General features: G+C 39.8%; 1 protein-coding gene and 1 pseudogene across 2 annotated transcripts in view; one reads left to right on the top strand and one right to left on the bottom strand.

The window, feature by feature from the left end:
- The window catches only part of LOC134818203 (phosphofurin acidic cluster sorting protein 2-like), a 28,202-nt gene extending 15,020 nt beyond the window's left edge, over nucleotides 1–13,182 (bottom strand). Inside the window, exons 1-4 of one of the 2 annotated variants that reach the window (XM_063827647.1) lie at nucleotides 12,997–13,182; nucleotides 2,635–2,787; nucleotides 2,084–2,199; nucleotides 16–150 (exon numbers count right to left, since the gene is read on the bottom strand). In XM_063827647.1, the coding sequence (XP_063683717.1) occupies nucleotides 16–150; nucleotides 2,084–2,199; nucleotides 2,635–2,787; nucleotides 12,997–13,122 (530 nt within the window). In that variant the 5' untranslated portion in view covers nucleotides 13,123–13,182. The remainder of the gene's footprint in view (nucleotides 1–15; nucleotides 151–2,083; nucleotides 2,200–2,634; nucleotides 2,788–12,996) is intronic. The other variant, XM_063827648.1, reaches the window with a different exon arrangement.
- A 440-nt stretch (nucleotides 13,183–13,622) lies between these two features.
- On the top strand, nucleotides 13,623–13,740 carry LOC134819051 (5S ribosomal RNA; annotated as a pseudogene).
- Nucleotides 13,741–14,080: the final 340 nt, after the last annotated feature.

Here is a 14,080-nt window from a genome sequence, read left to right as displayed (position 1 = left end):
TACTCATTTAATTACCCGCGTCTGTTTTCCTCAGATGTTTTGCGTGTAGCAGTACTAGGAGGCTCGTGGTCAGCTTTCTTGCTACTTGTACCCTCGTCGGTGCTGCTTTCTTTATCTGAATCTCGGTCAAAGTCAGCAGTGAAGTAGGGCCTGAAGATTTACAGGGGTCATGACATTGTGTTTTGCAAGTCAGCAGTGAAGTAGGGCCTGAAGATTTACAGGGGTCATGACATTGTGTTTTGAAAGTCAGCAGTGAAGTAGGGCCTGAAGATTTACAGGGGTCATGACATTGTGTTTTGAAAGTCAGCAGTGAAGTAGGGCCTGAAGATTTACAGGGGTCATGACATTGTGTTTTGAAAGTCAGCAGTGAAGTAGGGCCTGAAGATTTACAGGGGTCATGACATTGTGTTTTGAAAGTCACCAGTGAAGTAAGGCCTGAAGATTTACAGGGGTCATGACATTGTGTTTTGAAAGTCAACAGTGAAGTAGGGCCTGAAGATTTACAGGGGTCATGACATTGTGTTTTGAAAGTCAGCAGTGAAGTAAGGCCTGAAGATTTACAGGGGTCATGACATTGTGTTTTGAAAGTCATCAGTGAAGTAGGGCCTGAAGATTTACAGGGGTCATGACATTGTGTTTTGAAATATCGATAATATCTATTTTAGGGCAGCATTGTACTGTATGAGGAATATTACTTATAAGTATGGTGCGTTTTATTTACATCAGATTGAGCGACGAGCTGAATCACTCCTTATCATATCGAAATGTAAAGACCCTTGGATAAAACTACTACCCTGCTTAACGGGCGTGTACAGAGTTGATATAATATACAGTACTAGTAGTTTAGTCGTAACCATATGTAGTAGAGGATAACCACATGTGTCACATGACAGATCAACCAATCAGCTTCCAGTATTTATTAATCAAAACTGTGAATCCAGATTTATAAGACGTGCTAAAAGCTGGAAAGTAGGAAAGTGGCCCATTAGTACTATTCTCAATATCTTGATTCACTTGAGTCCTTTTGTCTACAGGCCCTGAGGTAGTGAGTTCGAATCCCGATTAGATCTCAAAACTGTAGGGCAGATGTGACGTCACTCACAAAGCCTTCCATTAGAGCGGCATAACACGAGTGCATATCATGCATTGTGCCTGGGGTTGTGTCCCGACTATGCTGCAGTGAAATCTGTGCAGAAAGGGCTGTGGCCATACTGGAAAAGAAAAGGAGATCAGTACCTCCTCCACAAGCTTGCTAGGATCGCTCCATTCATTTACATCTTGATATGTGGGTTTAAAAGCCAGTTCCAGTTTCAGACGAGACTATTTTATTACAAGCATGTAGACAGAGCCAGTTATGCAAGCTCCTGTGTGTTGTTAATATGATACTTAATAAACTTGTGTTAATATACAATATTTTATAATCTGATAATGGTCGGCATAGACAAACTGTTTAACTCAAAACTCGCCACTTCTATTTCATAATAATACGTATTATAAAAATAACTTCAATCTTCCATATATCATATTATGGATATTCATATTATGGACATCATAAAGAGGGGAAACTGTAATGAACCATGTAATTAATTTCTCCGCGTGGTAGGTACTTGTAATATTTCTTTGAGTCGCTAGACTTTAAATCTTAAAAGTTGCTGTTTCTCTAAATGCAGATAAACGCGTCAAAGAAACGCGGGATATTGCTATGGCGTAAAATTGGGTTTCGTTTGAATAAATAGTATCGACCTCAACTAAAGCTATTTAGTGTTCAATTTTGCGAGCTGGTGTGTTCCGTAGCCCAGTAGCCAGGATTTTCAAAATTACGGAGTTTGTTTTTCATAATCAACCTTATTGAATAATAAGGGTAAGCAATTCAGTTCCACACCATGGGGTTTATGCAGTGTCCCTACACTACTACTTACCTAAAATGAGGTTTTGGCAGGGTGCCAACACTACTACTTACCTAAGATGAGGTTTTGACAGGGTGCCAACACTACTACTTACCTAAGATGAGGTTTTGGCAGGGTGCCAACACTACTACTTACCTAAGATGAGGTTTTGACAGGGTGCCAGAACTACTACTTACCGAAGATGAGGTTTTGGCAGGGTGCCAACACTATCACTGTCACTATGTACACTGTCGTCACTGTCGTCCCTCATGATAGAGCTGAAGGTGGCAGAATACTGGTCCGGCTGTGTTACCTGAACAAGACACTGTAAAACACCGATTTACTGGAGAAAAGATCCAGTAAATCAGAAATCTGGTGTTGTGATTTATTCTATTACAATATTATGTAAATAATAATTCTCGGGGGTATATGGTAGAGGTGGCTCGTGGGTTTACACTATATGAACGATATCGGATATGCCGTATGATTTATAATATGGTGTACCTTGCTCATTGGTAAATGGATCTTTGTTTGATCAAACTTATGTTTTTGATTAATTAAATCGACATGACTATCATTTGGGTCTGTTCCTTTAAAAGGACTATCATTGGGTAACTTTATTTAAACGTGATATCCATAAATTGAATGCTAACAACTAGACGTCTTGTTCAATTAGATGATTATAAGCTACCTGTATTAGTTACAGGTTATTCAAGATGTCAGTAAATAATAATATTATCAAACTTACAAAACCGACCTCATCATCGATCATAGGTTCGTCCGTATCATTCAGCTTCATCTTTCGTAGGAGGGCATTGAATTTTTTCTTAAGCTTAAGATCGTCTTTAAATTTACTGGGTTTCTTTTTCGTGCGCTCCTCGCCTTCTGAGTCCAGGTCCTCCTGAAACAGCCTCATTTCAGGCTTTTATTATTTCAACTCAAAGAGTTTAAAGACTGAAGAACTTAATTATCTTTGATTAACTTCTTAATCTGACCAGCTGACTTAACTTCTAATCTGGCATTGAGAGCTCAGGGCACATTATTTAATTCGTATGGTTTGCCTCATAGAACTATCAAAGCCCATACTAAGTTACTATAGGCGATAAAGATAATTAAGAAATTGCACTCTGATCTAACCAATACAGTGATTAAAGTAGATTTCTCGCAGACTAATTTAAGACTGCGGATTAAAATGGCCTATGTGATGGACTTTAACTAAATTCTCGACCGTTATCTAGGTGACGTTAGAAGGAAAGAAGATGTCTTACAGACTAATTTAAGACTGCAGATTTCCCATACATTAACAGGTTCTCAATCAGTGACGTGATCAGATTCTCAGATTCTCAAATTAACCACGAATGATGGAATTGACTTGAACTACATCTTCGACTTTTATCCAAACCCTGTGAACCCGCTCTAAAAAGGTGTGATTGGATCTTTTTGCACAGTTATTTTGTATGAGTAGTGCGTGATATTACGATACACAGAGGCCGCAAGATGATGATTAGTTACAATCTGGCATCACGAGGGTGCATTTGTTCATTATATCGAGGTTTTATCGACTGCAGAACAACTTCTATTGTTTCAAAACGCCGTACATATTAAAAAGGTCGCATTTGATCAAAAACTTACCGTTCATAAAAATATCGCCGACGTGCTTTAGCACGAGAGGTTATTTCAATACATCCTTAAGCGTGCCGGGGTTTTGTGTTATAAACTCCTCCGGGTGTTGCTAAGTGCTAGGGCTAATTCATTTTAATATTTACCTTTCATTCTAGCTATATGAGATCAGTATGGAAAATATGAAATGGAATTGGGACGTATATTATACTACTAGATAAATAAAACTAAGGTACTATGACATTTGAAATTGGCGTTCTATTTATACATAGTTCGTCAGTCCGAACGTTGAATGAATATCAATAAGGGGCGTCGAGTTAAGCCTGGCAAGCGGAAAAAGGTGGAGTTGATATCGTGTCATGAAGTTCATCAAAGTAGACGACTATAATACATGGCTCATATCAAACAGGGCAATTGCTATGACAAAATTTACCGGACAAATATAACCGTCAAGACAAGTTCTGGAACTGGTCGAAGTAATGTAAGAGTCGAAGTAATGTAAGCAGTGTGCTGGAGCTTTGCCACCGCCTGCAATTCAACTGATACGTCATGAGTACTTTTGAGAATTTTTTCCTTTTCACCCTTTTGAAAAAAGGCAATAGTGAAAGGTTACGAATGGAGGTTTTTGCAGAAAAACGTGGATTTTGGAGAACGAGATAGGTTTTTTTTGGAAAACGAAATTAAATATATACAAAATAGTATTACAGGTTATACTTGTACTTGTACTTGAAAAGGTCTCCTCCTAGTCGTTGGAGTGGCCTGCACCACAAAGTAACTCCTTTCTCCGGTGTATTAGACCTCTCCAGTGAACCCTGTCTGTAGCTTGTTGTTCTGCATCTTCTATCGTGATGTTATCGACACCTGTGAAGATCGCTGCATCCTCCCGGACACATGACAACCAGTTTTTCCGAGGTCTACCTCTTGACCTTTTACCATGCTTTGGGATCCAGTGCAGAAGATAGTTGGGTATTCTTTCTTCTGGCATCCTCACCACATGGCCAAACCATCGGAGTCTAGCTGCTCGTACGAAAGTATCAACAGGGGCGATGTTAGCCCGCTTAAGTACATCAGCATTAGATACATGATAAAACCATTTTATTTTCAGGATTCTCCTGAGACATCTATGATGGAACACCTCAAATCTTTTCATCTGCGTCTGTGTGGTATTCCATACCTCACTTCCATAAAGCAGTATAGTGAGAACAGCCGCTTTGTAAATCCTGATTTTCGTTGGAGTCTTGATGTTGCGACTGTACCATATACTGCTGAGCTGATAGAATGCCCCAGAGGCCTTTTGAATTCGAGCTGAAAATTCTTTGTCAATTGTTCCATTCGCACTGATGATTGCACCCAAGTAAGTGAAATTGCTGACCTGCTGTATTGGGAGACCTTCCACATTGATGTCCATAGTGTCGTCTTTAGAATACGGCCTCTGCGATGCACTTTTGCTGACAACCATGCTCTGTGTCTTGCCAGCATTAATCTTCAGACCCGCATAGGCACTGTATTTGCAGAGAAGGTCAGTGGTTTCCTGCAGCCCCTCTTTTGAGTTATCTAACATAGCCATGTCATCAGCGTAATCAGTGTCCAAAAGATGTTTCTCTTCTACCCCGGGGGCTGGCAGCTGTAATAAAGCCCCTTTGCTAATGACCTTGTTCAGTTCCATAAGGTATGCCGAAAAATTCAAACAAAAGTTGAAGACTGGTGGTCCCTGTATATCACCTTGCCCAGTACCCGAGTTGACATCAAACCAACCCACAGTGGGGCTCCATGCTGACATTTAGCCTAAAAACGAGTTTTCCTAATGTTTTAGATTGTTGTAAATTCTGATAGAGAATAAATAACCGGATTCAATGCTTTTTAAATTAGCTCAATATCTCGGTTGGGTCAAAATTTACAACCATTTGAAAAGCGCGCCTGAAAATAACCTGCCTGCACATGCCCAGAAACTCAATTTCACTGCCATTTTTGAGTCAGGCTGAGGTTCCTTTTGTTTTCAATGTTTTTCAACTTTTGATTGATTGAACATGGATATAAGCATTCTTAGTACTGTTTAAGAAGAAAAAACCATGATTTCGGTCAATTTTGGATTTTTGGTAGCTAAAATTAGAATATTTTTCAAAAATAGGCCTTAAAATTTCATTCGCTGACCACAAATGGGTGGTAAAGTTATAAATGGCCCCATATGGCCCGGGTTTCATTATGTTTTCTATGTTTTCCCATAATTTTTCTAGCAGAACCCAGAAGATTTGGCTTCGGAACGCTTCGGAAAAAAAATTATGACCCATTTTTGGTACGAGCCTGAGGTGAAAAATCGCGTCAAAATAGCGCGAAAAATGAAAACTGATAGATTAAAAACTGATTTTTTCATTTATTTCATAGCTTTTTGGTGCACACTTCGATATTTTATGCTAATACCAGCAAAGTTCAATTGGAATAAGCAATATTTGGATGGAAAAATAGTGCATATGAGCCAAAAATAGCCAAAATCTGGCAATTTGAGCTCGGAAAATCCAGGGGCAACTCTGATTTCATAGGATTTTTCTTATGTTTTTGTCATATTGCATAGTTTTTATGGTTCTCCTTTCTGAAATACCCTTAAACAATCACATCAGCATGATTGATGACCATTTCCATACGAAAAAGCAGAAAAATGGGACAGAAACCGCTTAAAATTCGATGAAATCTTAAAACTGCTAGTCGAAAAAGATGCTTTTTGTGTGACAGAAAGTGCCAAATTTTCGAAAAAATTGATTTTTTGCCCAAAAAAGTAGTGAAAGTTGTCCAATTTCACTGAAATAAGTCATAATTGACGATTTAATCCAAATTGACACCACCAAGATGTGGCCAGAGGCATAAAAGGGCAAAAAAACCAAATGTCAGCATGCCCTTTACGCGAGCCCCACTGTGCAACCTGTAACCTCTCCATTGACCCTAACAGCACTAACTGTGTGAGTGAAGAACGCCTTCATAATTCTAATGTACTTGTCAGGTAAGCCGTAGTGCTGCATACTTCTCCAAATGAACTGCCTGTCAATTGAATCAAAAGCTGCTTTGAAATCAACAAAATTAATATACAGAGGGATATTATACTCAATGCATTGGTGTATAATACAGCGGAGTGAATAAACCTGGTCAATACATGAGCGATTCTGCCTAAAACCACTTTGATTTTCTCGGAGGAATCTTTCCATGCCATTGCTAAGTCTCCGCAGGAGTATCATCTGCAGGAGCTTCGAGGCTGTGGATCTTAATGTAATGCCTCTGTTGTTAGCGCAATGAGAGGTGTCACCTTTCTTTCCAACGATGATAATAACACCTTTGGACCAATCCTCAGGAATCTTCTCATCTTCCCACACTTTCTTGAACAACACAACTAGTTGATCGACCAACCCATCCTGTCCATACTTAAGTTGCTCGTTGGTGATACCATCCACTCCTGGACTTTTGTGATTCTTGAGTTTTTTGAGGGCATCAACAATCTCGTTTCTTGTAGGAGCTTCATCCGAATCGGAAAGGTCGTCAAAACTGGGTTGCGGAGGGATGTTGTCTAGGTCAGAAATATTGGCCTCTTGCGGGGGAGGGTTCAATAGCCTAGAGAAGTGCTCTTTCCACCTTTCTTTCTGGGCATGTGGGTCGGCAATCAACTGGCCAGATACGTCTCTAACTGCAGTTGACTGCTTCTTCTTCTTTCCAGATATGACATTGATCTTCTGCCATACCTCACGTTGCTGACCTTTTCTCGCAGCTTCTTCCAAGTCATTGGCCATTCTACGTGCCCAGTTGTTATCGTCCACCTTGCTACTTTTTTTAAAGAGCTTATTCAATCTAGAATACTCTGACCTGTTAGCGTTCGAATTAGGGTCTTTACGCTTAAATTCCTTACGGTTCTTCAATAATTCTTTTGTCTTCTGAGATTGGTGCCTGTCCTTCTTTTTTCGAGGTCTTTGCCCAAGGATTTCCATGGAAACTTGTTGGACAGTTGTCTTGAAGTTGTCCCACATTGATTCCAGGTCAACCTCAGGTTCCAAACAGTCAAATTTGTTTCTCAGAACAATATTGTATTCGGAAACAAGTGAATGATCACGCAGATGCTCAATAGCAGGAATCTCAAGCTTACGTTCCTGCTTCTTTTTCACTGACATAAGCTTCATTCTCAGTCGTGCTCTTACCAAATAGTGATCAGACCCAATGTCAGCCCCCCTACAAACTTTTACATTTAGCAAGGAGCCTCCAAACTTCTTACTGATACAGATGTGGTCTATTTGGTTTACAGTACGACCATCAGGTGATCTCCACGTACCTTTATGTATATCCTTTTGCTGAAACATAGTGCCCCCGATGGTAAGTTGGTGGGCAATGCAAAAGTCCAACAATCGGGTACCATTGTCATTTGATGAGCTGTGAAGCGAGTGTCCACCAATGACACCTGACATAGAACTGCAGTCCGATGTGACCTTAGCATTAAGATCACCGAGCAGTAATTTTAAATCATGTCGGGGTAGCTCATCGAATGCACTTGACAACTGCTGGTAGAATTCATCCTTATCATTATCTGAAGCCCCCTCAGTTGGCGCATATGCCACAACAACAGAGATGTTCAGGTGTTGACTATGCAGCCTTGCACTCAACAAACGGTCAGATATTGGTAGATAGGAAATTAATGAATTTTTAGTCCTCTTTGAAAGGGTAAGACCGACACCTCGCCTTCTTATACCGTCCGTCCTCCCTGAATAAATAAGTAAGGAGCCATTATCCAGTAGCTCTGATCCTGTACCAGGCATATGGGTCTCAGTTATACCCAGCAAGTCCAACTTATACTCAGAGATATTCTCTGATAGCTGGAACAACTGACTTGAACTACTTGTCAGAGATAATACATTCCATGTCCCAAATGTAAGACCTGTTTTAGAATAATTCGCTGGCTGTTTCTTATTAGAGTCGGAGTCCACATGGATGATCTGTGGAGAAATAAATCTGCTACAATGACGTGTTCTCCCAACACTCATCTGGCCACGGGGGTCCCTTAGGCTTTGCCCCGCCACCTTCATACTGGTATCATCCGTCCTTGCAGAGGGAGCCACACACCGTTTCTTGTTGTTACTTTGTGATGTTTCTGCAGCAAATGTTTAGAGAGGAAAAGTTGCCAGCATCTCGCACCCGGTTTTTTATCGACCTTTGCCTGTCTAGATCCATAGTGTTTTGTTGCACGTCATCTGTTTAAACTGGAGTCACCCAGGACAGATTACAAAGCTTAATAGTAGCACCTCGAAAAGGATGTGATTCTTCATCACGCACTATGGTCATTGGAATAGGAGAGGTTATAGGTGACACGATCACTATTCCCTGAGATTAAAAATAATCTCTTGCCACCAAATAATCTCTTGCCACCAGAGGTTATATATTATGAAAATCATCATTGCAAAAATAAAACCCAGTCCATGGGACTGAAAAAATTAGTTGACTTTCGATTCGAAAGAGTTAAATTCTAAATCATCCATGTTAGATAATTCGTAAGTTTTGTTTGAGGTATTTCTTGATCCTCTAATACACAATAAAATTAATTTCCTAATTAAAAAAGATAATTTACACCGATAAAAATTTATAATATCGTTGTAATTCTGCTTTTTCTTATAAGCAAGTTTGTTGCAAAGCAGTTTTTCAAATGTCCTGGCTTGGGGTCCCATGCCACCAGAATAAATTAATGGAGCGAATGATCCGTGCTCTACATTAAGTATTCTCTCATTGTAGCATCGTGATTTCTGTTTCTCGGCGTTCTCCATGGTCTTCTTTGTCGAATGTTGAAGGTAGGAATTAGAATTAGGATTAATTACCTTAACATCGAAAAAAGCCATTTGGCCCGGCCTATAGAAACCACGAGCTCTTATATCGGGTCTTGCCTGGTCACCCGTAAGTGTTGATGACCTCGTGAACTGCTCTCCTTCTAGTTCTTGAAGCTGAGGTTCAACTTCCACGTCCGAGCAAACACTCTTCAGCAAGCCAGCTAAAAAATCCCTAATCTCGTTGTGTCTGATAATGATGTAGCCACCAAGATGGCAATTTAGAGAATGGTTCACATCAAACGTTTTTCCACATGGACAGTGTGAAGGTAAACGATCCAGATCTAAGTTATACCGCAATCTGATAGAATCCCTAAATTCAGATTTATTTAGAACGAAACCATGTTTTCTTAGTGGTAGACATGAGAGCCAATTTGAGCTCCCTGGTTCGCTAATCTGCTCCAAAACCCTTGCAGTCTTCTTGTCAACCTTTTTAAGTATCTCCTCTTGTTGTTCTTTATATTCCAAAACACGCTGTTTTAACATATCTTGAAGCTCATCTCTCGATTCCGTGTCAGTTGTAGCAAGAGATTTTCCTTTCATGGAATTTACCAGTCCCCGGGTTACCAAAAGCGATGCAGCATGTTCTCTTTTCGCTAGATACTCCAACTGTGGCATTCCCATACCTCCGTTCTTTAATGGTAATGACATAAGCTCTCGGTGTATAGGAGATACTGGACAACCAAATATAGTTGGAATAAGCTCATGAGTGATTATTTTGTCAAGAGGGCCCATATAAGAGCTGATATATAATGTCCTCATAAAATATGTAAATTTGTGGCGGACACCGTGCGTAAAACAAGCATAGGCTGCCTGAGGCTGTGATTTGGCAAACTGTACTAACTTTTTTAGCATATCACTCCACTCAACTACAAGGTTGTTAATGTAGGTATCCTTGAATTCAGGCGTCCCCAGCACAGCTCCTAAATGCCTTTGACCATCTATTCTGATATCTATATTGCAATCGGAAAATATTTCCTGAGCTGTATGTAAATGTTCAGGATTTTTCAGGATGTGGGTTTAAATATGTCGTGTGTCCTTCCTTCCGTTCGTTACCATGCAACGAAAAAGTTGGGCGCGCGCGAGGATTGCTTGCGGAGATGTGATGTATAGATAGCCTGTGATCTATGAATGCGCGGCGCGATTGTGTTTTAATGTATATGATGCATGTAATGTATAATATTACTATTAGGTAATACGGCCAATTTGTACGTGGCACGCGTAGTGTATTGATGTGTACACGAGTATAGTTTACCTTTGCTGATAATTTCTTGAATTACAGATACAAGTTAAGTTCTACGGCAATGGAACTGAATTTCAAGTGTTTCCCGTATTTGATGGATAATTTATCAATATTATTATCATGAAGATTGAAGTGAGCTGATTGGAGCTTATACTTAAATTTATAGTAAATGTGAAATGGAAATCTAGCGTCCGCCAAAACGAAACAACGGGCGCAATTCTTGTTAATCTGAGAATTTGACCATTTTCGCCAGGAATACTCAAAAATGTCTCAAAAATTATTTTTGAATCTGAGAAATTCAGCATGGATTTCTCATTTATTCAAAAATTGTCCACTCAAAAATAGTGATACCAAATCATTCTTCATATCAGTGCAATGTGGTCCAAAAATACTCGAAATCAATTTTAGAGAATGAGTTTTTGCCTCTCCAGGAAACTTTCCTCAAAAATACTCAAGAATGAGAATTTTGCATTTTCGTCGGGACTATCAAAAATAGTCATGACCCCCCCCCCCCCCCCCCCCCCCCCCCCAAGCAGTTTATAATTTCATGGGCAATTTTTTTTCAAAGTTCTATGTTACATTCGATAACAATTTTTACTTTCTTGTATCTTCTGTTTGTGAAAGATTATGTTCTTCTATCATTACAAAGGTAATGATTTATTTCCATATTTCAATCCAAAATAATACAAATCTACTTTACAGAATGGAAGGCAACAACACGACAGTATTCCGGAGCCATATTCCTAACTTGTTCAGTACAGCATTCCAAATGGAGGATACCACTCAGGCGAACCACCTCCCTTCTGATGCCTCATTCTGGTTCCACCACCCCCTAACGACCCCTGAACAAGCAGTCCTGGTGACCTGGACCCTGGTAGTGGCTCTCATCGCGGTGACAGGTAACACCTTCATCCTGGTGTCCTCTATCAGGTACAACGCAATACGACTAGACCGGATATCTATAATCCTGATCAGGAATCTAGCTGCATCAGATCTGGTTTACGGTCTCTACATCATGACAACCCCCGTTCTCATCATCACACAGACAAATGTTTACGGAGATCTGGCTTGCTACATCCTCTCTACCCTCTCACATTTCTTAATGGGGACAAGCTGTATCTTCCTAAGTGCACTCATGGCCAGCAAGCTAAGCTCACTCATATTCCCGCTGCACTCCAACATGAGACGGTATCGGAGAGGGAGACATATCTCCTATGGTATCTGGATCCTGATGATGGTGTTTATAACCGTCACCCTAGCAGCAGCTCTGATTCCAGGAAACTTCACCGTAGTGTACTCCTCAGCCTCCTTCAAATGCTTCACAGAGTTCTACCAGAAAGGTCCCCTACGTATAGTCGCACCAATGGTGGCCATCATTTTCTTTCTAGTACCACTGCTGGTGATCCTGGTTACCACTGTCTGGATAATTTGTTACGTTGCTAAAGTTAGGGGTATTCACAGACAGGCTGTGATAACACTGATGGCAATCTCAGCAGCTTTTGTTCTATCCTATCTGCCAACAGGTGTGTTCTATCTCCTGGAGGAAGTGCTGGACGAGGACGCTAAATCAGCTTACTGGTTCAGTGCCTTGTTCCGGTTCTCGCTTCAGGCTGCTAACGTCAACTTTATGGTCAATCCTCTGATATACCTCCTGACTATTAAGAGTTTTGCTGGATACACGAAAATGCTGACGGGTAAATTCTCGGTGAAGTTTAATCGAAAGAGGCGGAGGATTGGACGCAGAGTCGTAACATTATTTTCAACGAGTTAAAAAGCTCAGTGAACGACATTTTAGACTTCAGTCTCTGTAACGAAGAGTGAGGAAATTAATTTTAATTCGATTTTAATGAAAAACAAAATAAACAAACTGATTTATCAATAGAATATAAACGTTCGCTAAGCTTTACATGTTCTTGTTTTAATGTTTTGCTACTTATGGCTACCTTCGCTCAAAATTTCAAAGTTATCACGGTTGTTTGATCTTCTTTGAATACATCGTCTTATTTGCAAAGAAGTAAGAACCCTTAACATTGACTTTTGAGGATGATGAGGTTGAGAGAAATATTTCTCACTTTTTAGAGATAAATCATTAGAAGCAACAATTTTAATTGGAAGAGATTAGCCAAAAATAGAAGCCCAAGAAGAGGTGATAATACAAAGTAAGCTGAAACATTAAGTTAGATACACCCTAAATATTATCTTAGAATAGGTAGGGTAGCCGGAGAAGACATTAAGAAAAGTTTAGCGAAAAAGGCTGTATCACAATTCACTTACAGGCAATAAGTATGAAGGTATGGTCAACATCGTTGCCTGAGTTTCTCAGTAAATTATCAAAATGTAACATTATTGACACAATTTGATAATTGAAAGCACTGTAAGATACCATTATCATGATTAAAATACGTACGTCAGAAGGGTAAAATAGTTCGTCTTCCTCTGTTGAACTGTTTTCTCCAGAGTGATTCTTGATGCTCTCGTGTGGCGAGCTGGGATAAATAATTATCAGTAGATTATTACAAGGAAAATGGCTCATTATAAATCAACAAGTAAACAGTTCTCTCTCCTGTGACGTCTGATGTTGGACGGGATGAGCTGATCGATCATCAGCATGCTCAATGTTATATTATGCCCACATTCCGAATGCGCGCGCCACGGCTGTTCTAGCGTGGATTCTAATCCGATAGGATTACGCCATTCCTGGTTGGACGACGTTCGCTGTCCTAGGGCGATCCGATCGCATTTCAGATCGTCGTCCGATCGCTCCTGATCGCTAGGCGCTCGGATTTTATTTTTGAGAGGCGATAGGATAAAAAAATCCGAGAGCCTAGCTCTAGGATTTTACGTTTCCGAGAGGTGTGCTCTCAGATTTATCATTTCCGGGAGATAAAATGCGTGTTGCGCGTTTCCGAACTCAAATAAAATTCCATCGAGATCGAAAACATGAAAAAAAATTTAAAATATTAACTTTTAGTATGTTTTCATTCTTCCGTAAAATTAATGAGAAAATATAGAGAAGCAAAATTCATCATCATTGGATACGGCCATACTCGGTTTAATACACCTCATCTCGTTCGATCTGGGAAGTTAGCAACTGCAGGCCGGGTTAGTACTTGGATGGGTGACCGCCTGGGAATTCCCGGTGCCGTATCCTTTTGTTATATTTCCGAAGAATTGTTTTACTGAACAGAAGAAATTGTGAATGGCTTTTTCAGAATTGCAGTTGTTATTAAGAATAGCATTTTATCCTTAGCAATATAGTCTATGTTCAAACGCAAGGAAATGTTTCCAAATGTCAGAATAACATGGCTTAGAATAGCTACAAAGTTTTGTCTGAAAGGGCTTTGTTGTTTCATTCTAAGATCTATCTGAAACATTCTTATCTGCTCTAAATTGATTAGAATATATTCTTAAGTTAACTTGAAGAGTACTACAAGGTATCCTGAAGTTAACTTGAAGAGTACTACAAGGTATCCTAGAGTTAACTCAAAAAG

This window comes from Bolinopsis microptera, chromosome 7, assembly GCF_026151205.1.
Source record: "Bolinopsis microptera isolate Bmic1 chromosome 7, MBARI_Bmic_1.0, whole genome shotgun sequence".
In the NCBI taxonomy this organism is placed as follows: Eukaryota; Metazoa; Ctenophora; class Tentaculata; order Lobata; family Bolinopsidae; genus Bolinopsis; species Bolinopsis microptera.
The sequence above is the reverse complement of the archived record's forward strand: the minus strand, read 5'-3'. Positions and strand labels throughout refer to the sequence as shown.